Here is a 22257-nt window from a genome sequence, read left to right on the forward strand (position 1 = left end):
AGGCACATTAAAGCTATTCTGGTTGCACGTGGTGGCCCATCACCTTTCTGAGACACTTTATGTTGGCATTTTCTTCATTTGTCATCGGTCTAAGCCTAATTTAGTAGATAATAGTTGAAGATTTCTACAGTCTCTTTGTGGATATTTGAATCCCCTTTTGAATGTTTCAGACACACACACAAATATAGTGTGCTACCTACTGTGACATCATCACTAGGATTTGTAAAGCACAGAGTAACTGTAAGTCTAGCCCGGGTGTCCTTTAAAGCAGACCCAAGTATGCAATAAAAACATCTTTCTTCACAAAGACGAGCAGGAAAGAAACCAAAGTGACTCCATCCCTCAGAAATCCATTTGTCACACTACTGTGTGTTACAGCATTGGCACCTCTTTTCTCTTCCATCTCTGTCCCTCCTGCAGTTATTTTGATGTCAGGCCATAGATTCTTATGTATTTACACTGCTCACAAAAAGTTAAGGATATTTGACTTTTGGTGAAATTTCAGAATCCATCTAAAATGCACTTCCAGATGAACCTTTCCATCTCTAAAATTTTGAATGCACATGTCCAACTGTTTAATTTTTCAGTTCTTATTGCATAACATGCTGTTCTCTAACAGTGTTATTAACCACAAAAATCACAACGTGATTGGTGAATCATGTCTGATCCATTACTCAACCACTATTTGTTCTGGTTTAATGACAATTTGTATTTAAACAGTCCTATCTCATCACGCTGTTGCCATTTAGTCATCATGAAACCAAGACGACACCTAACATTGACAAGTTATTGAGAGATTGACTTTTTTTGTTGTGGTATACCCACCACTGTTGTTAGCTTTTGTTTCAATAACTTTTTTGAGATAAAGAAATTATCATTACGTGCTTCTACTTAAATGCCCTACTTTTATGATATAAGACCACTGCAACATGAACCTTTTACATTTTCCATAAATGTCCCCCAAACCCGAATATGCCCAACGTTTTCTGAATAGTGATAAGTTATAAGAATTTCTTCTCTCTCAACAGCCTCAGAGAAGCCAAAGCAGTATACACATGTTTTCACACACCACAATATCTTGTGCATATCTTGTCTCTGCTCTCTAAGTGTATAAGTGTTGTTGAGTTGTATATAGAAAAATGTTCGCAAAATGTTTTTCCTCATCATAGTGTGTATTTAGCAAATGTGTTGGCACATTGGTCTATAGGCAGTAGGGATGTGTCTAAATAAAGGAATGAGAATGCTGGTGGAAAAATGTTATTAGTTTCCTCCTCACATTTTTCACATGCTTGAATTTAGCAACACCCATTTATACAGTAGGTGTGTGTTTGGGTGTAGTAACACCAATGTCGGGCAAAGGTAAGAGTCTTTAGATTATACAATTTAATGTATTGTTTACAGCGTTAGAGAGATGACATTCTTCAGACATGCAAGCTGTATCTCTGACACTAAATCTGTTGCTCCAGGTGTATTCATCAGTTGTATTATTAATAATATGAGTTTGGAAATATGAGTTTGGAAAAGAAACATGTACGTTTCACATCTGACTAGATAACATATGTTGACAGGCCTTCAAGCAAAGTTTTGTTATTAATTGCTTCAGTATTGAACTTTGAACATAAGTTAAAAAACAGGGAAAACTTAAAAACAGGAACAAGATTATGATTCTGACTTAAGTGTAGAATAAGTAGATCAGTGGTAATCATGCGGTATAAAGAGCTATACAAAAATGTTATTATCATTCTTTCTTTCAGGCAGATGAGGAGAGGAACTATCATATCTTTTATCAGCTCTGTGCATCATCCCATCTGTCGGAGTTCAAGAATCTGAAGCTGAGTAAGTCTCGTGCACACATTTGCACACACGCATACACTGCACATCACACTTGACCATTTGTTTTTAACGCATTCACAATAGGTCAAAATATGTTCACTTTTTTGCAACAGAGGGCACAGCTCATTATTATCATGTCATTCAGAAGTGGTAAGGATTTCTGCAGCACAATAACACACATCAATATTGTCCTACCTAGAGTGTGTGGCATTTGGCGTACTGTTGGTTATGTTGCCAGGCTGAACTAGTAAGCTTTAATTTGTTACAGAAACCAACTGAAATAAAAACTATTCTAAACTGAAACCAGCTTCCAGGCAACCCTCACAGAAAAAGGAAGAGCACAAATATATGAAAATCTTCAGCTACAGTAGTAACAGCACAGCAGGAAATCTACCAGAACACTGAAAATCCATCAACTCAAAAAAAAAAAAAATAAATTAAGGTTTTATTGCCATTATTTCCGGATTTTTATGCATCACGTTATGTGCCATGTTTAAATTCTAACACCACATGGGAAGCGATCCTGCTGGGAGCCCAAGATAGAACCAACTAGGATATAAAAACGATTACCCCCCTCCACATCTCAAAAAGTCTCTTCAGTAAACACAGCGAGGTGCAGTGCAGAGCAGTGCCGCATATCAGATTTAATTTCAGTTATGATGTATTTAACTTGCCATGTGGTTTAACAGGCACTCATAGAAAGCACTCCCACTGTGGACCTGCACCTGCTCATCCTAGTCATGTAACACACACACACACACACACACACACACACACACACACACACACACACACACACACACACACACACACACACACACACACTGCTGTCTGTTTTTCTCTCTTGCTGGCTTCTTGGCTGAGTAAATGAAGAGGTTGTCAGAGTCAGGGCCTGTTATTGCCAGGCAACAGGCCATGCCTTAATTCAAAGTGAAGTGTGTATGAAGAAACTGACTGTGTCTCCACAGTATTGATACATTGTCCAAAAATGAAAGTAGGGTATTATCAAAAGTCATATCACTTTGAGGGACTTCAGGGTTTGAGAATTTGATTTTTCATATAAAAGAACATTTCCTCCCCTCTGCTGTAGGAGAGTATAGGGAGTGTGTTGGGAAACCTTGCTATGCTATATAGTCTTTAGTCCGTGACCAGTTTAAGAACCCTCTGACATTTGACTTTAAACGTCTGTTGGCTAATTTATTATCTTTGTCTGTCTCTTCATCAGGCAGTGCAAACGACTTCCTGTACACTAGGCAAGGCCGGAGCCCTGTTATTGACGGTGTGGATGATACCAAAGAGCTTTGCACCACTCGCAATGCCTTCACATTGCTCGGTAACAGACATCGGCTCAGGTGTAAAAATACATACACACATTGCTGTGGAAGATGTAGAAACAACTCGATGTACTTTATTAAAAACTCGATTTTGTGCATAAGAATAAGATATATAGATAGATAGATAGATAGATAGATATATTAAAAAAGCACGAAGCAGTAAAGTTTTGGTTTGAATGTGGGAATAATATAGGATACTAACAAAGTTTTGGGATTACTGAAGTAAATAACCTGTGTGTCCTCTGCAGGTATTAATGAGTCCTATCAGATGGGATTGTTCCAGGTTTTGGCTGCTATTCTTCATCTGGGAAATGTTGAGATAAAGGACAAAGATTCAGACAGCAGCCTCATTGCTGTGAGAAGAATATTTAAAATGTTTACCATGTGATCATGTGAATTGTGTGTGTGTGTGTGTGTGTGTGTGCGCATGTGTATGTGTTGTTTGTTTTTCCTCCCAAGACATCTGCATTTATTAAGAAATATTTCTCTGCACTGCCTTCTGTTATGTTTCTAATCATATTTTTGTTTATTTTGGGACAAATGTTTCTCCTCATTTGACTTCAGCTGACCTCCTGTGACTCATGACATGATCATAGTAATGAAGTTTTTCAATTTCCTTAAGTACAGCATTTTGCTAAACGGAGAAAACTCACTATTAAGTTCTGTAGTTCAAAAGCTTAGATTGTCAATAACATTATTAAGATGCCCTTTAATCAGTTAGCCTGTACCCTATTATTAATTGAATCTGTTAGATGATCTGTAAAAGGACTCCCACACTGTAGCATTATGCACTGGAAGACTCTGACCACATTACCGCTGCTACGGTAGAGCGATAGAGTGAATAATATAAATGGTAGTCTGTAATAAATGGAAATATATAAATAATGGTGAGACATACAAGAGGAATTTGAAGTGAAGAAGTAATAAGTTAAAGCCATAATGATGTACTGCTTTTCTGGAGACACTGTCAACAATATACTTACATCCTCAATGTCCTTCTTATGAGAGCGAAAAAAAAGTAAAGACTTGAAGACATTTTGTGAATAGGTCCAAATAAGGAAGTACACATTTTCCTAACTGACATCTTGTTCAGTGTTTCTTGGTAATGATTGATATTATGTTCCTTTTCCCATAGCCTAACAATCGCCACCTGACGGCATTCTGCGAGCTGGTGGGTGTGACCTACCAGGACATGGCTCAGTGGCTGTGCCACAGGAAGCTAAAGACAGCCACAGAGACATATATCAAGCCACTCCCTCGTCTGCAGGCCACCAACGCCCGTGACGCACTGTCCAAACATATCTATGCCAAACTCTTTAACTGGATTGTAGAGCACGTCAACAAGGCTCTAGTCACAAATGTTAAACAGCACTCATTCATTGGGGTCCTCGACATCTACGGGTACGTCCACGCATTCACCTGTCAGTGTTGGTGGTTATTAGTTGGAAATGTAGCTAACCTACAGTATATGTCTTTTTATTACCGTTGAATAATTCTAGATGATGCATGACCTGATTAAACTTGATTATGTATCTTTAGATTTTTTTTAAATGAAAAAAAGATGTTATTCATTGAGTTAAAGGTAGCAAGTTTCCTTTTTCTTACAAGGTTTGAGACATTTGAGATCAACAGCTTTGAGCAATTCTGTATCAACTATGCCAATGAGAAACTCCAGCAACAATTCAACATGGTGAGCAGCATATGTTACAGTAATATTTTCACAAAAAAAATGAACCAAATATAGATTAAAAGTTGACTTAGGCAAAATAAGCACAGACTTATTATTATATTATATGACTTATTACTTATTATATTATTTTAAGAGCATGATGATATTCAAGAATGTGGAATAATATTTGGATTGTTGACTTACTGGTATCAGTGAGGAGTGTAAAGCAAAAGTACCCACTGTGTGTATGCAGCATGTGTTCAAGCTGGAGCAGGAGGAGTACATGAAAGAGGAGATCCCCTGGACTCTGATTGACTTTTATGACAATCAGCCCTGCATCAACCTCATAGAAGCCAAGATGGGAATCCTGGACCTGCTGGATGAGGAATGCAAGGTATATCTGACATAGTCCCCATAAATATATTAAAATGTTTAAAATGCAGAGAACAGTTTCCAAGACAGCAGTACCATTCATTGTAACACATGCTTAGAAGATTATACAGTTACAAAATACTCAATGACTTATGAATAATGATTCTAGAATAAAAATCTTCTCATAAATAAGACATAAAGTAAGTCCATGCTTCATGTTAAGCAGAGGCTTATGGGCTGGGGTGGAAAATCACTGAGAATAGTGTTTCCATTCGCACGTACTTTATGCTTTACATTTTGATGATGAGTTTACAAGCAGTTGATATTTGAGGCAGGCCACACATTGCTAACTTTACAGCAGGGCAAAGAAAAATGTCTGAAAACACTGAGTGACAATAAAATATATGTTTGGAGACACCTTTACAGTGTAATGCAGTTTCTTTTATTCTTTCCATAGTTTATCAGCAGATGTCCTCTGTATGTTTTTCTTGATTTTTGTTTTTATTTATTTATTTATTTCCTGCTATGTGTTTTTCTTTTGCTTGCAAGATGCCTAAAGGTTCAGATGATTCTTGGGCTCAAAAATTGTACAACACTCATCTAAAGACCTGCTCCCTCTTCGAGAAGCCACGCATGTCCAATCGTGCCTTCATCATCCAACATTTTGCTGACAAGGTGGGAATGACTGGCATGTTTGTTTGATGTTGGCATATCGTTAATCATGGTATTACAGTTATTTCTCTTTTGGAACTCGAACGTCCCATATTCAGCAAAAAGTAATGACACAGCAGGTATTGATAGATTAATGATTTATGCTACAGTGTGCTCTTTTAGTTCCATAGACAACATTTAGGAGCAGATTGGCTGCAGTGGGTGCTGCAGTGCTGCTCTGAGATATTTATAGCTGGAATAGCTGGAAGCAGGATGACCTTTATATATATATATATAGATAGATAGATATAGATATAGATATATAGATATAGATATATAGATATAGATAGATATATAGATATATAGATATAGATATAGATATATAGATATAGATATATATATAGATATAGATATAGATATATATATATATAGTTATCTATATATATAACTATATATATATATAGTTATATATATAGTTATATATAGTTATAGTTATATAGTTATATAGATATAGATATAGATATAGATAGATATAGATATAGATAGATATATATATATATATATATATAGTTGTCACTGTTTGGATTGTTTCCCTCCTTGCATAGGCACAGAAATACAAAAGGCAATGAAGTGTGTGTATGTGTGTGTGCACGCGCACGCTGGTGTAATCCACTTTAGTGTGTAATGTATTTTATTAAGGTGCTGTGTTACCGTATTATTTTTCATGTCTGTTTTTAGATCCTCAGTCTAAGGTTGCAAACAAGGTCAAGGGAGTTTAAATGAAGTCCCCTGATATTAAAATAGGCAGTTTCACAGATATGATTAAAAGTATGCACATCAAGGGCTGGGGCTGTGCCGTGCATACCTCATTGCCTGAGCTGTTACTGGTCAATCTCTGTTAAATTTTGACTCTAGAAATGTTAGGTTATTAACGTAATCACTGGTTCTTTGATAACAGAGTGAGGTGTATGGGATTTGCCTCGGCGTGACGAACTACGGATGAGACTGCGTTTGTCAGTTACAGGTCGAGCTGTGCTTCGGGCTCCACCCTCCTCTTAATGTCACGGCCGACTGTCCCCCCTAACTCATTATAGGCAGATTTCTTTCTGTGCCTATGCAAGGAGGGAAACATTAGTGAAATACCTCACTCTGTTATCAGAGAACCATGAATTATGTTAAGTAACCCAGTGTTCTTATTCCAATTTTCACTCTTTGTTTCACTATGGTAGATATAGCCAACTCCCAGATTGCATAAGCTCTTCCCAACCATGCATGCAACTGTGGTCAAGAGTCAAATTTTAATCTGGACCCTGTGTTATCATCACAGTGTGAGCAATTGATGGTCCTGCAATATCCAGTTTTTAATAACTGACAAATGTGTGGGGAGTAGCCCAACATGCTGTTGTACAGATGTCATGAACTGACACCCCTTAAACAGGGACCACGACGTGGCCATGCTCCTGGTGGAGTGAGCCCTCAGCCCCAGTGGAGGTCGAACTCCCCTTCACCTATATGCTACAGATATGGCCTCCAACATCCATTAAGACATTCTCTGACGAGAGACATGAGGGACATAGACTTTGTGCTGCTCCACAAAATTGTTTTCTGGCCCAGTCTGTGTAGCTTGATTGATTTCTGCCCAGATGGTGGATATAAGCTACAACTGTAGAGTTGTGTGTTTTCAGCAACACGTGATTTCCCTGAAAAAAATTCAGGTCTAAAATTTCCAACATGTTTATGAGCATGAGCCATCCTCTGGGACCATACTCGGTGTCATTGGAGCTTCCATAGTTGGTCCCACCGAGGAGAGTCCTATAGTGAAGCACAGAGCGAATGTTAGAAAAGAACATTATATGGTTTAAACACAGGTTATGTCCAAAGTTAGGCTAAACTTGCACCTTTAGAACATTTTCATTAGCCAGAGTCATAGTGAAGTAGGTAAACTGTAAACTTTTGTTGTAAAGGAATCAACAACCTGATAAAATCCCACTGAGGTGTCTCATAGTTATAACACAAACTGTGCTGTCTTGTCATTGAGCAGGTCGAGTACCAGTGTGAAGGTTTCCTGGAGAAGAACAAGGACACTGTGAACGAAGAACAGATCAATGTGATGAAAGCAAGCAAGGTGAGGTGCAAGTCAAAGTGAGATCACAGCCAGGCTACAGAGATGCAAGTAGTGTAGCTTAAAGCTCGGGTGCCTGCTGTCAGTGAAACATATTGTTACTATTGTTCACTAACTGAAAGCTCAGGGAAGCAGCGCCCTCCTCTGACGGACAGACAACCATTTTTACTATAACAGTGGAGACAAATGTTTGATTCAGGAATTTTTTTTTGTCAATGAGATTTTAGTTTGTTTATGTTAAGTGTTTTTCAGATGGCCGACAAACATAGATTAATAAATGTAGACACTCAAAGCTGAGTCACTGACAAACATAACTCACTGAGGAGAAGTAATTTTTCTCAATAGCTTTGTATTATTTGTTTTAAAGTAGGACTTCACAACAAAAGTGATATAGTCTAGTGAATATAGTCTAATTTGGGAAGAGGATACTATTTAATTGAAAAAAATCACATAAGCTTGATAGCTTTATATAAGTGTGGGATACAGTCTCTTTCTTCACACACTCACACACTAATACACATGTGTTGTTAAGTCCCAATTAACTTTCAGGATCTGTGTGTAAAACCTTCTTGGGTCAAAAAGGATCTAAGCCTTTAAATCCTCATACACACACAAAAACACACACACACTTTGCAGTGTGTTTGTCCAAAATACCCACACAGTTTTCTTATAGATTCCAGCAGGAGCAGACCAGGGAAAAGGTTAAGACACTGTCGGCTCTAAATTCTAACAATCACTTTACACACACAGACAAACTGTATGTCTGATAGTTGCCATGGAAATCAATGACACAGTTGAGATTAAATGGTAAGGACAACTTAATGAGATTTAGTCTTGTTAAGTTTCTTTTTAGTTTTCTGCCAAGCTCCCCCATCATTTTGTGTGTGTGTGTTTGGCCTATACCTTGCTTGTATCCATTAGCTCTGTGCATATTTAAAGTCTGTTGAAAAGTGTTAAACTTGTCAATGGGCTTACAATTAAAGTTCTTTTCTTCTATATTTAATCATCAGTTTATTATTATTTGTGTATCTGCCTTCAACCAATGAGGTCATAATGACTCCACCACCCAGCACCCTGATGTACATCATCACATACATGAACAGGATGCACCACTGACACTTTTTTCCTGGCATCGACATGCAATGACTCTCCAGAAAAAAAGCTGTTTAATCACAGTCACCTCCGGGGTTTGCACATCCCATTTGCTGTACCCTTACTGCTTTTCTGTGTGTATGATGCATCCAGATAAAGAGTGTGTTGCTGTCGAAAAATCTTAGTGCACTCTCAAAGGAGTCTCAAGTTAATACCAGCATCCACTTGCAAGTTTAATCAGAATGGTATATTGGTGATCTCGGAACATGGTCAAAGTAACAGCAGATAAAATATCAGCCATTCTTGTTTATCAACGGAAAACAGTGGAATTGCATCCCAAAATGTTTGGAATTGGATTTGATCAAAAATCCCTATCACACCAGGCTCTTCCCATTACTGTACATGTTCATCAGCAGTCTGCCTGGTTTTATTTCTTTTCAGGTTAGAATTGTTGATACATATTGTGGTTTTTGATGGCAATGAATGTGAACTGTTTGGGGTTTGATTTTTGTTTGGTTGTTTTTTTTTTTTTTTTGGGCTCCTTGTAATGTCATTGTGTTTCTGTTGTCACTGTGTCTCCATTTGTTGTCCATGTATGTTTGGTTCTGTCTTCATCATGACAACACTCCCCTGCCAGCAGAAGGTAAACAGAGGCGTTCTTAAAACGCTGGGCCGCCTGTAGCTCTTCCTTTATCTTCCCTCCTTCCTGCCTCTCTCTTTGGCACAGTTATTGGCACTCTAACAGCACTGGATATTGAAGTGTGGGTGTGTGTGTGTGTGTGTGTGTGCATCTTTGTTTGCTGCATGCAGAAGACTAAAGGCACTGGGGGAGGAAAAACGGGGAATAGACAAAAAATGAAGGGACAAAGGAAGGAGAGTATTTTAATTTTTTCAGATTGATACTGAGCGTGAGCAGCATGCAAGGCCGTTGTGGCCATGGCTGTCCTGCTTAATGAGGTTGGCGAGAGAAGCGGCATGACAACACTCTGATCACCAAAGGAGGATTTGCAAACATAACACAGTCTCCTTCTCAAAAAACCTCAGTGTTACATGGAGCGTGATGGCAGAATTCATGGCAAAATAATGCCATGCACTTATATATGGCAACAGTACACTGTCATATATAAGAAAACCTAGTCTTTTCATTGTTTTCATTAGCTTAATCTTAACAACTTAACAAATTTTAATAAATCAAGTGAGCTCTACTCACCCATTACTTTATCTATCAAACTGCTTTTTTGGTGTTTTTTGTGTGAAAATGTTTCTAACTAACTCACGTCAAACCATACACGTCATTACTAGACTTGAATGATGATTTCTACAAATTTAAATAGTAAATCATCTTTGTCAATCACCTGTGTCATGGTTTTAAATACTCAGAAAAATGATTAAGGCTTGTGGCAATGCTTCAAACAGAGCGGTCATCCTGCTTTGTAAGCCTGTGTGCACGACGCAGTAAGTATATTTAATCCAAATGCATGGCTCTAAAAAAAAAAAACTTTTACTTTTTTTTTACTTATGGTCAAACTACAGTGATTAAACTGAAACATAATTATCCACCATACAATGCTTTGTCATTAAGTTACTCCTGAGTAGATCAATATGGCTTACAGTATACAACCTTTCCATTGGCTTTCCTATTTCTGACTGTCATTTGGGCTTTTTTACAGTTCGACCTGCTGGTAGAGTTATTTCAGGACGAGCTAAAAACCACCAGCCCCACAGGTCAGATCTCTGGAACTGGAGGCCGGACCCGCCTCAGCATTAAACCTGACAAAAGCCGGGAAGCAAGCAGCAAGGAGCACAAGAAGACTGTTGGTTGCCAGGTTGGTATCTCTCCGCAGTGCAGGTTTGTGGACTGACGCTGTTGTGTAATACAGTCAAATGCCTGCACACTGAGTATAAATATTTATAGATTGAAAGCTCTACACACTCAGTTCATTTTGGTAAATATCACGTACAAGGAAGATCATAATATTCCCTAATTAGCCTCCTTTAATTAATTTAATAGTAAAAAAATATATATAATGACCCTGAGTTGATTTTTAAAAATGGATTAGACTAAGTAGTCCAAAAATATGATGCTGTTGTGGATGATGATCATAATGTTTTTCTTATAGTTTCGCAACTCTTTGCAAATGCTGATGGAGACCTTAAATGCCACCACTCCACACTACGTCCGCTGCATCAAACCCAATGACTTCAAGTTGGCCTTCTCGTGAGTCTTTTCTCTACAGTATCTGTAATTGCAGAATTGTGTGAAGGGGCTTTAGTGACAGTATGTACTCAAGTGTAGTTCACAAAGGCAATATTGATTGATCTGATTGTTTTTGGCAGGTTTGACCCCAAACGTGCAGTCCAGCAGCTCAGAGCCTGCGGTGTCCTAGAAACCATCCGCATCTCTGCTGCAGGATTTCCATCCAGGTACTGATGCAACACTGAGTTTTTGACTCTCATTGATTGTTACTTCACAGCAATATTCTAAACATGTATAAAATGAAGTCTCTTTTCTTGCTGTCTTCTTATCAGCAAAGCATACTGTCAACCTTATTGCAGTTTTACTCCAAAAACCAGAAAGGGGTTAAATGCTTAGGTCATAACAACCTTCTGACTGTGTGTGTGTGTGTGTGTGTGTGTGTGTGTGTGTGTGTGTGTGTCAGATGGACGTACCAAGAGTTCTTCAGCCGCTACAGAGTGCTGATGAAGCAGAAGGACGTGCTCCCAGACAAGAAGTTGACCTGCAAAAATGTTCTTGAGAAACTAGTACAGGTCAGATTGTCTGTTTTGTCACTTTTCTTATTAAAATGAAATTTTTTAGTAATAAAAAGTCATAAAAACGCTATACTGACTATTTATGTTTTGTTGAATTGACTGCATGTCTAGTCACCGTCTTGTTCTGCTTCTGTCATCTGTCAGGACCAGGATAAATACCAATTTGGTAAGACCAAGATCTTCTTCCGGGCAGGCCAGGTTGCATATCTGGAGAAATTGAGGGCAGATAAGTTGCGTGCTGCCTGCATTCGTATCCAGAAAACCATTCGCTGCTGGCTGGTACGTAAGAAGTATCTGCGCATGCGCAGCGCTGCAATCACCATTCAGAGGTTCACCAGAGGATACCAGGCTCGTTGGTGAGTCGGCTGAACTACATATTCACATGTGCCTCTCTTTCTTACAAAAAAATTTCTTTAAAATAAACATAAAGCAGGGTGAACTGTTTTGACTAAAAAGAGCTTCTGCCGTTCCAGTAGAATTCTAAAGTAACTCTAAAAATCTAAACTTTTACATTAAGTATTGCACATTTGTAAATTATTATCTAACCCTCTCCTGGCTCCCTTCAGCCTTGCTAAGTTTATGCGGCGCACTCTGGCAGCAACAATCATTCAGAAGTACCAGAGAATGTATGTGGCCAGGAAATGCTACAGGCAGAAGCAAGCTGCCGCCCTGGCCATGCAGACCATCTTGCGAGCCTACATTGCCCGTCAGAAGTACCAGGCGGTAAGACGCAGATAATGCTGCACATAATTATCTTATGAGATCCCCATAGTATGTGCACTAATGTTACTAATCACTATTTATGTCCATCTATAGCTACTGCGGGAGCACATGGCAGTAATTATTCAGAAGCGTATCCGTGGTTGGTTGGCTCGGTGCTGGTACAAGCGCTGCCTTTGCTCAATTGTCTACTTGCAGTGCTGCATCCGCAGGATGAGGGCCAAGCGCCAGCTGAAGAAGCTTAAGATTGAAGCTCGCTCTGTAGAGCACTTTAAGAAGCTCAACAAAGGCATGGAGAACAAGATCATGCAGCTGCAGAGAAAGATCGATGAGCAGGTGAGACGTTGACATTATTTTCCCAATTGTTGTTTAAAAAGAATGTGTATATGTGTGTCTCTGTGTTAACATCTATCTTGTACTTTCAGAATAAAGAAAATCGGTCAATAAACGAGAGATTAATTGGTCTGGAGAATTCCTATGCAGCAGACAGTGAGAGGATGCGTGGTGAGCTCAACCGGCTGCGCGGCATGGAGGAGGAGGCCAAGAACAAAGCCAACCAGGTGACCTCGCTGCTGGAGGAGCTGGAGCGGCTGAAGAGGGAGCTGAGTGCCACGCAGCAGGAGAAGAAGACCATTGAGGACTGGGCCCAGACTTACAGGGATGAAATGGAGAGAGTAAGGCGGAACACACTAACACCTATGCCCTCTGCCCCATCACTTCTGTGTGCAGAGTTTATATACAGTAGAGCTTATGCTCCTCAGTCTGTCTCCACTGTTGTCTTTTTCTCCTCTTTTATATCTTTAGTCATAGTTGTATGTCATAGTTGTTCAAACTTTATTTGCATATCAACTTGTACAGATGTAGCGGCCTAAAAGTGCTGAGTGATTCATGCATTAATCTGGGTAGATAGGGGATGTATTCTATGCAGATTCCAGGCTAAACCACCTCCTCAGTATCCTGTTACAATGCTGCGTTGATCTGCCAGGTGGAGCAGTGATTACTCTTAGGATACTGCAGAGTGTGTGTTAATCTGAACTTTCTGTCAAATCAAAAACCCTTTCTTTTTCTATCAGTGCTCTGCATTGGGAACATTGCCACTACATCAATCCAATTTCAGGTCTGTGTGTCTGTTTGACCCTGGGCTACACACACCATCAGGGCAGACTTGTCGTGACACCATTAGAAAATTTCTTCATGTTGCTGTTGAGTGACAGCAGAGTAAAAAGGAAGAGAGGGCCATGTTAAAGGGACTTATTTAGCCTGCTTTCAGACACGGTGTGTTAGTTTCATTTTCTGACTTTACGTAGACTTTAATTAAACAATGAGCAAGCATAGCTATGTCAATGCTTTCTCACTCATTCAGCTTTTCGCTGCTGTAGCATCAAATGCCATATTATGGAGCTATGTTTGCCGTGTAAACAGTTTTAATCCAACACTCTCACACTAAGAGATGTGTCTGAATTGGCTTTAAAAAGATTAGATCAATTAATAATATTAATGTGGTTAATTGATGGGATCATATTTTGCCATTTAGGGACTAAACAACAGTAACCCTGGCACCCAGGAGCTTTTTCAGGAAAGCTGATTTCTTAACTTTCACATAAAGAGGAAAGCTGGTTTCCCCAATTTTGTTGTATTTCTCATGAAGAATGTAGATTCCCCTTGGTTATATGCACATAGTCAGCTTTCTCCAACAGGAATGTGTATAACAAATACTTTTCAAATTCAGTTCCCACTGTGGATAAGCTGAGTGTGTCTCCTCTCTCTTTTTCTTTCCCCATGCCACTGCTGCAATATAAACACAACCAAAAGGAAAAAAAAGAAAAGTCAGAAAGCCCCATTTTTTTGTCATTTAAAATCTGTAAGCCAGGCTTCCAAAATAAACAGACCTCCACCTCTCTAGGTTTTCCTCCACCTGCTCCCTGCTCTCACTACAGATCACAATCTGTCAGCCTGTCTATCACCAGAGCAAACAAGAAGCGGCTCAGAGCCGATGCTTGATGCAGACCCACCTCCACCTTGAACTCCTCTGTCACACCTACAGCCCACCTCACCACTGTCTTACAGCTCTCATACATGTCCTGCACCACTCTAACATACTTCTCTGCCACTCCAGACGTCCTCATACAATACCACAGCTCCTCTCTCGGCACCCTGTCATACGCTTTTTCTAAATCTACGAAGACACAATGCAACTCCCTATGACCCTCTCTGTACTTCTCCATCAGCGTCCTCAAAGCAAATACTGCATCTGTTGTACTCTTTCTAGGCATGAAACCATATTGCTGCTCACAAATGTTCACCTCTGCCCTTAGCCTATCTTCCTCTACTCTTGACACTTCCATACCTCCACAGGTATGTCCTCAAGAGCAGCTGCCTTTCACTTTACTCTTACTAATCTTTGCTACTTCCTGCTCCACACCAGTCACCTCTTCTACTCTTCGCTCACACAAGTCCTCATATGCTCTTTGTTTGGCCTTTGCCACCTCTACCTTCACCTTATGCTACATCTGCCTGTACTCCTGTCTACTCTCTTCAGTCCTCTCATAATCACTAACAACAATGAAGATCAAGCCTTCAATTTCCAGCTTCAGACTCATCAACCTATCTGATACTCTTTCCACCTCCAGAACATTCCTTACATCCTCTTTCAGTTATGCTCTTTCAGGATAACTCCCACTCCATTTCTCTTCCTATATTACCCATGGCAAAACATCTTGAACCCTGCTCCTAAGCTTCTAGCCTTGCTACCTTTCCACCTGGTCTCCTGGACACACAGTATATCCACCTTCCTTCTCTGCATCATGTCAACCAACTCTCTAGCCTTCCCTGTCATGCGTAGTCCCAACATTCCCTAACAAGTCCCTATTGTCATTCCAACACTATTGGCTTTCCTCTTCTCTCTCTGCCTATGAACACACCTTCCTCCTCTCCTCCTTCGACCAACAGTTGCCCAATTTCCACCAGCACCCTGTAGGTCAACAGCACCATTGGTCGTTAACCTGGGCCACGGCCGATCCGGTATGGAAGCCACGATTCGGCATGTTTAATTTGGCATGTGTTTTTCATCGGCTGCGCTACCTGACACAACCCTCTGCATTTATCCAGACTTGGGACTAGCACAAAAAGACACTTGTGCCTCATTGTTGTTGCGTTATATTTTATTGTTTAAACTCAGTATAACTGCTTCCTGCCATGGTCCTGACTGAAAGTGCTAACAGCCCTGCATTTAGAAATGCAGGGAGGCAGATGGTGTCAGGGATGACATACTGTTCTGCTTATCAGTGCTAGTTACTGGAGGAACACAACCTAACTGGATTTTTGAGACATTGTTTCTAGAAAGATCTGTTGGATATATTAAATACAAAATCAATAAAAGGTAATCAATGAACACACAGATAATTAACACCAAACAGTCTGTTCTGCTGTGGTCAGACAGCCACTAAGTCTCAGTCTGTGAAACTTTATGAGACCTTGTTATGTCAGACATGTATTTTTTAAATACAAATACTGGGTGACATTAAATCTTCAACAACTATGAGCAGAAAACATATTTATAACAATAAGATGGTAAATAAACAGCTTTCCTGCTGTAAAACTTGCCTGGAGACGTACAGTAAGAGCTGTAGTCCTGAATGCTCTGTTATCTGCTGTGTTACTTTTGCTAGATGCACAACTGAAGCACTTACTTTTTTCTACATTTTGTTAAGTCATCAACAGCCTGTACCGCTGCCTCTGTACCTGAAGTTGTTGCAACTTTTTGGTTTAAGAAAAAAAAAATTAAGGTGAAAATTCTAAATTAAATTAAATTCAAGGGTTTAGGCAGTTAAATTATTTGAATCATAACTGTATGGGGTGGTGACATCATTAAAGTTCCAACAACTATCAAGATCTTTCTTAACAGTTTGAAATTACTGTAAATGTGTTTTTGTGAGCAAAGTGCCATGAATCAGACTGAAATGCGGTGGTTACCTTAGAATGTATACACCCGCTTATTAAGCGACACAACAAGGGGGGCTGCTGATAGGTGAGAACTGCATGAAATTCAGCTGACCCCTCGCTGACAGCCAGCTGAAAACCATCAATTTCGAGCCACTGCATCTGTATATGTTACAGTTTGGTAAATGAATAGTAGTTCTCCTCAAATATTGTGTCCTTCCTTCTCCAGTTAGTTTTTCAATTCTAATGAGATATTGGATTCTCATTAGTTTAAACTAGAGTCAATATGATTTGCTCCTAAAAATGTGACTCTATGCTTCCTTAGTCCCCAGTTAATCTCTACTTCCCTGGAAATGACAAACAATATATTTGCAGAAATATATATATTTTCATATGAAGACGGTTTTTTCCTAATTTAGGAGCCAGAGCAAACCAGAGGCAAAAGAGCATTTGGTGAGCTCAGATCGCAGTGTTGCCCTAGGGGAGGTGAGCTTAGCAGATACAGAGTTGTGTGTGTGTGTGTGTGTGTGTGTGTGTGTGTGTGTGTGTGTGTGTGTGTGTGTGTTTTTATGTTTCTCTTAATAGTCTTAGCATTTCATAGCACTTTCAATCAAGCCCAGTAAATCTTGTTTCAAGCGCTACTACCCCAGTGTTAGAAATTGTGCAACAAAACCTGTAATGATGACTAAGCATTTAAATTACATAAATCTACAAATTCATCGATAAAACTCCTTTTTAATCCCATTCAAACTCTGTTTTTTATTATTATTGTTTTGTGCTCCTTCACTGTGCACCATGAAGGGCAATGCCACAGCTGATCCAGATTTTGAGCTTCAGTAATTTTCTTTTACCTAAACGTTGCAGGTTCTTCTAAATGACATGTTTTGAAACTTAATTTAATGTGTTACTGTAGATGTCACTTTTAGTTTTAGATTTAGGACAGTATTTGACCTACAAGATGTTAACAGTCACCCGTTTAACCAGATGTTGTTTAAGAATTTTGTGTATGTGCGTGTTTACAGATGGTCTCAGAGCTGAAGGATCAGAATGGCTCGCTGAAGAAGGAGAAGGACGACTTGAACAGGTTGATTCAGGAACAGAGTCAGCAGATGACAGGTACGCAAACATCTTTACATAAATCTTACAGATTTCCTGCAACATATTTATCTAATCATACATAAACCTGTGGACCTGCCTTCTCCAAAACCATGCAGTATGTTTCTTATCCACTTTCTTTCTCCCATCAGAGAAAATGACCAGAGTAATAGCAGAGGAAACTCAGCAGCTGAAGACCGATCTGAACGAGGAGCGATCTCGCTACCAGAATCTCCTGACAGAACACCTTCGCCTCGAGGAGAAATACGACGACCTGAAAGAAGAGATTGCTCTAACCTCTGTGAGCACCCACAACCACAATTATTAGTCATTTACTGAAAACACAGAGACAGCAAATTAATGTTATCCTTTATGCCACATTCATCAATGTCAGCTTTGTTTTACCACCACAGTAAATACAAGTGGTAACATTCACGTTTTGGCTTAACTTATTGCTACATGTACAGCAGGGTTTTTTTGTTAGTTTGTTTTCTCATTTCTGACTTTTGTTCTCTTCCATTTCAAGACCGTCTCCAAGCCTGGCCACAGGAGAACAGATTCCACCCACAGCAGCAACGAATCAGAGTACACCTACAACTCAGAGTACACAGAATTAGAGGAAGGTTCCCGTGCCAGAGAAGTAAGCAATTTAATGTTAAATATATTCATTCAGAAAGAAGGAACTTACAGTAATTTTTTTTCTTTTATAAAATGACAGCTGTTGTTTGAATTAAGCACATTATTAAAACAGTGTAACTGAAGAAATGTTTTTGCTTTATTCATTTTACTAATAGAATTTTCTGCCTTTTCATTTAAACGCTGGCATTTACTTACTTTTCCTGTGACCCACTGTATTTGCTCCTAACATTTCCATGTCATCTAGGATGTGACACGAGGAATAGACACCTCACTCACCCTCAAACTGCAAAAACGTCTCACAGAACTGGAGCAAGAAAAACAGTCGCTGCTCAACGAGCTGGAAAACAAAGAGGAGCAGTTTCAGCGGGCTAGAGCCAGGGTACTGACATCCAACCCCTCACTGTCAGTCTTAATGCATTAAGTCATAGTAACTGATTGTAAATACACAGTAATACCAGGATACATCATTTAACAACATATACTGTTATTTATCTATATATTTGGAAAATCTGAGAAACAGAGCAAATTCTAAAGGGTTCAAAAACTTCCAAGCATCACTGTGTGTGCCGAACTATTGTATCAGCATGGTTTCAGAGATAATCAAATCTGTTTTGGATTCTTAGGCTATGATCTCAGTCTGCCTTGCATCAAACCATGCTACAGTATCTATTTTTGGTGGTTGGTTTGGTTTTTCACCAAGTTTTGCTCCATGTTTCAGGATGATGCTGAGTTTAAAAAGGCTCGCGGGGCAGAGCTTGAGTACGAGTCTCTCAAGGTGAGCTGTCAGATGAGAGTAAATTAGAAAATGCAGGAATGTATTTCTTCCATGACTTGACCCAAAGCCAGAAAACTCATTTATCATTTACCAAATAGCTTTACAAATACTCATTTGCCTCTGTTATTACCACAACCCCCTCCACACTAAACATGTTTAATTTTCAGCGTCAAGAGCTGGAGTCAGAGAACAAGAAGCTGAAACATGACCTGGCAGAGATGAGGCAAAGCCTGCTGGGTAATGCAGCTACAGGTGCAGGGGCCCCAGGATCCCCAGCTTACAAGGTGCTGTTGGATCAACTCAATGCTTCCTGTGAGGAGCTGGAGGTCCGCAAGGAGGAGGTGCTCATCCTGCGCTCGCAGCTGGTCAGCCAGAAGGAAGCCATGCACCACAAGGTAGAAAGCATTTAATTTATTTTTCTTATCATCATATTAGCAGGGTAATGGCAGGAAGCAGCATAGGAAACAGCCTTGTCTGTCATCATCCTATGAAACTAAACAAGGGCAACTGTGTTGTGTGCTATGGTTCATAATGAGAAACTGGATGTCTGTGGATAGCAAACTACTTCCTTGCATCCTCCTTTTTTTTTTTTAACATTTGTGTGTTCACTTAGTCTATTTCTCTTATTGTCATGAGTGATGCACTATATGTTGTCATGTCCAAAAGTATGAGGCTGAGGCTGAAATGTCTCTTGGACCAAAGATTTATAAAATTTAGATTAAAAAAATGTGTTTAATAAACGTTATGTCCGTAGTTTAAGAAGTGTACTCTACTTAGGGCTTTATGTTAGTTGTAGATTTGGTGGGAAATCATACTTAAACCAGATTGTTTTTCACTGTACCCTCATTGTGTCTAACACTTGTGTCTTCACCTTCTCTCCTGCATCGCTGCTTACGTACAGGATGAGAAGGTACAGTTAAAAAGTGGCATCAGGCATGACGCTTTTTCACGTTCTGTGTATCAAACATCATAAGCAAGAGATGTGAGCAAGCAGCATTGTTGGGATTTGTAACCTTAGAGAAATTAGTCAAACTGCTCATAAAATTGTTGGGGGAAAAAAGACAAAAAAATATCAAAAAGCAGCTGGTGCTGTATCTTGTACTCCTGGCAGTTGTTTAATGATAGGTCTTTCCTGTTTTTCTTCAGCATCAACTTAAACATACTGTAGCTCATCTTTTATTAATAATAAAATCATGAAAATTGTCATTGTTGACATCTTTCACTTGAACTACAACAGAGCTGGGCTTGGCAGTAACATAAAACCACAGAAAAATCTATTGCTTGACACAAGAACAGTATTCTTACTGTAAGAGGCTTCACATCCCTTCTAATCATCCCATCTATAACATTCTTTATCTGACCGAAGGCATTTATAGTTTGTTTCATTAAGTGTCTCCTAGGCATTCTGTTTAGTGGCCACTTTATAGAAGGCATTTTTTAAAACAAAGCCTGTAATATATGCATTCAGTATGGTGGTTCCTAGTGTGACCACAAAATGGAAGCTCACTGCGAGTTGAATTTAAAAGTGTGGCCTGTGTGAATTTCTATTACCACAGAAGAGTAATGTTAACAAAACACTTTCTGTTTTGACAGTAAAACCATCACATGCACCCTGCTCAAGCCCCTTTACAAACTAAACTAAACTAAACTTTGATAACAAATGAGCTTAACTGTTGACAGTGTCAAGCTCACACAAGAATTTGTGTCTTTTTAAACCTAGAATCATAGGCCACCAATTGGAGGTGACTGGCTGATGACTGTCATAAGCAGCAGCTGCACCCAGTTGCTACTAACACACATGCTGACTGCTCACATACATGAAACCATTGACTCACTTGTCTTCATTCATAACCTGTATGAAAATCCCCACAGTCATGGTCATGATGTAGTGTATGAAGCAGTTGTAATAGCTTGTTTAGTCTGTTACAATCTGCGTTGTTAGTCTGTGAGGCTATTTTTTGCATTTATATGTATTTGTCCCTTTTTCCTTGACAATACAGGATCTTCTCTTTACCTTTTTTTAGGAGACCATGACAGAGCCATGTGTCTACGCTGATGTATCCAAACTGAAGGATGCCGATGAGCTCAAGCAAGCTTACATAGGCCTCAAAGACACCAACAGGTACTTTGTTACAGCCAGTACTCCTCCCTGTGCCCAATTTTTATTTCCATTTGTCTTGGATTCACACTCGTATGATTTCTTCCCTTCGGATTGTACTGTACTGAAGCTCCAAAGTGAATATGATGAGTCATGTGTGTGCTCGCTCGCGCGTGCGTGTGTGTGTCTGTACACACAGTATGTTTGTGAACACCTGTTTGTCCTGTGCAGATCTCCTAGGTTCATGCGTAAGCCCCTGGAAGTCAATGATCTCCTGAGTAGGCTGAGGTAACATTTGAGACGTGGCCTATGCATCATGAAATGGAGCATGCATGGCCACTGTGTCCCTGGACGGCGTTGAAAAGGTTACAGCTTATAGTACTAAAGCTTAAACAGCTGACTGTGGTGTTGGTGAAAGCTTCAGTAGCTTCACATGGTGTTTTACTGCTCTAACAGCATGATGAATAATGTGATAGGTCTGGCTAAAGGTGAAGTCTAACAGAGGCAGAATGTTTATTGCAGTTTCACTGAAGTCAGAATGTGTCTTTGTTTTCTTTAAGTTATTTTCCACAGTTTGTAGTTTTGCATGGGTTTTAGTAGTTCAGCATGAATAAGTGCACAATTTTCTAAACTGAAGGCAACTTGAAAGTTTCTGTTTACCTACAAAACAAGGATACAGGATGCTTTCAGTTGCTTCAACAGCTGTAGTCCTTCTTTGAAGGTCTTAATAATCATTACATTTCCAGTACGGTGCAGCAGGAACAGCAGCCATTGTAAAAGCATGGAAATGTTTGAGCTAGAAAGGAACTTTCATTTCTAGTTATTAACACACATGCAGCAGTGGTGCAGTTTGTGGTTGGAGGCCTCCTGTCTCAGCTTTATGGAATGAGTTTGGCATGACTACTGCATGTAAATGAACCAGTTACTGTAAGTTTGAATGATCTTATGTTCGTTTAAACAGAGACGCACAGCACACTTTTGGGAAGAGTTTCAGTATGTTAATACACACTACTGAATTTTTGTTAGAATTCTAATTTGCTTTCCCACACTCAAGGAAATTAAATGTTATACTTAAGTTAGTTATGTCGACCCGTCCCACAAAATCTGGTTAAATAAATATTAAAAATAATAGCGAATTAAATGCAA

At 39.4% G+C, this 22257-nt stretch overlaps 1 protein-coding gene across 5 annotated transcripts in view; it reads left to right on the forward strand.

Annotated features, from left to right (window-relative positions):
- The window catches only part of myo5aa (myosin VAa), a 50249-nt gene that overhangs the window by 16449 nt on the left and 11543 nt on the right, over positions 1 to 22257 (forward strand). For 3 of the 5 annotated variants that reach the window (XM_067495331.1, XM_067495328.1, XM_067495329.1), the window contains exons 7-29: positions 1755 to 1836; positions 3059 to 3166; positions 3416 to 3522; positions 4303 to 4568; positions 4776 to 4857; positions 5090 to 5230; positions 5758 to 5883; positions 7901 to 7984; positions 10744 to 10899; positions 11194 to 11291; positions 11411 to 11497; positions 11734 to 11842; positions 11990 to 12201; positions 12412 to 12568; positions 12662 to 12901; positions 12991 to 13239; positions 17527 to 17620; positions 17752 to 17900; positions 18126 to 18239; positions 18483 to 18617; positions 18957 to 19013; positions 19181 to 19408; positions 21038 to 21135. In XM_067495331.1, coding sequence (XP_067351432.1) covers positions 1755 to 1836; positions 3059 to 3166; positions 3416 to 3522; positions 4303 to 4568; positions 4776 to 4857; positions 5090 to 5230; positions 5758 to 5883; positions 7901 to 7984; positions 10744 to 10899; positions 11194 to 11291; positions 11411 to 11497; positions 11734 to 11842; positions 11990 to 12201; positions 12412 to 12568; positions 12662 to 12901; positions 12991 to 13239; positions 17527 to 17620; positions 17752 to 17900; positions 18126 to 18239; positions 18483 to 18617; positions 18957 to 19013; positions 19181 to 19408; positions 21038 to 21135 — 3179 coding nt within the window. Of the gene's footprint in view, positions 1 to 1754; positions 1837 to 3058; positions 3167 to 3415; positions 3523 to 4302; positions 4569 to 4775; positions 4858 to 5089; positions 5231 to 5757; positions 5884 to 7900; positions 7985 to 10743; positions 10900 to 11193; positions 11292 to 11410; positions 11498 to 11733; positions 11843 to 11989; positions 12202 to 12411; positions 12569 to 12661; positions 12902 to 12990; positions 13240 to 17526; positions 17621 to 17751; positions 17901 to 18125; positions 18240 to 18482; positions 18618 to 18956; positions 19014 to 19180; positions 19409 to 21037; positions 21136 to 21342; positions 21400 to 22257 lie in introns of all 5 variants that reach the window. The other 2 variants (XM_067495332.1, XM_067495330.1) reach the window with 2 other exon arrangements.

Source organism: Channa argus, chromosome 2, assembly GCF_033026475.1.
Source record: "Channa argus isolate prfri chromosome 2, Channa argus male v1.0, whole genome shotgun sequence".
NCBI classification, from domain to species: Eukaryota; Metazoa; Chordata; class Actinopteri; order Anabantiformes; family Channidae; genus Channa; species Channa argus.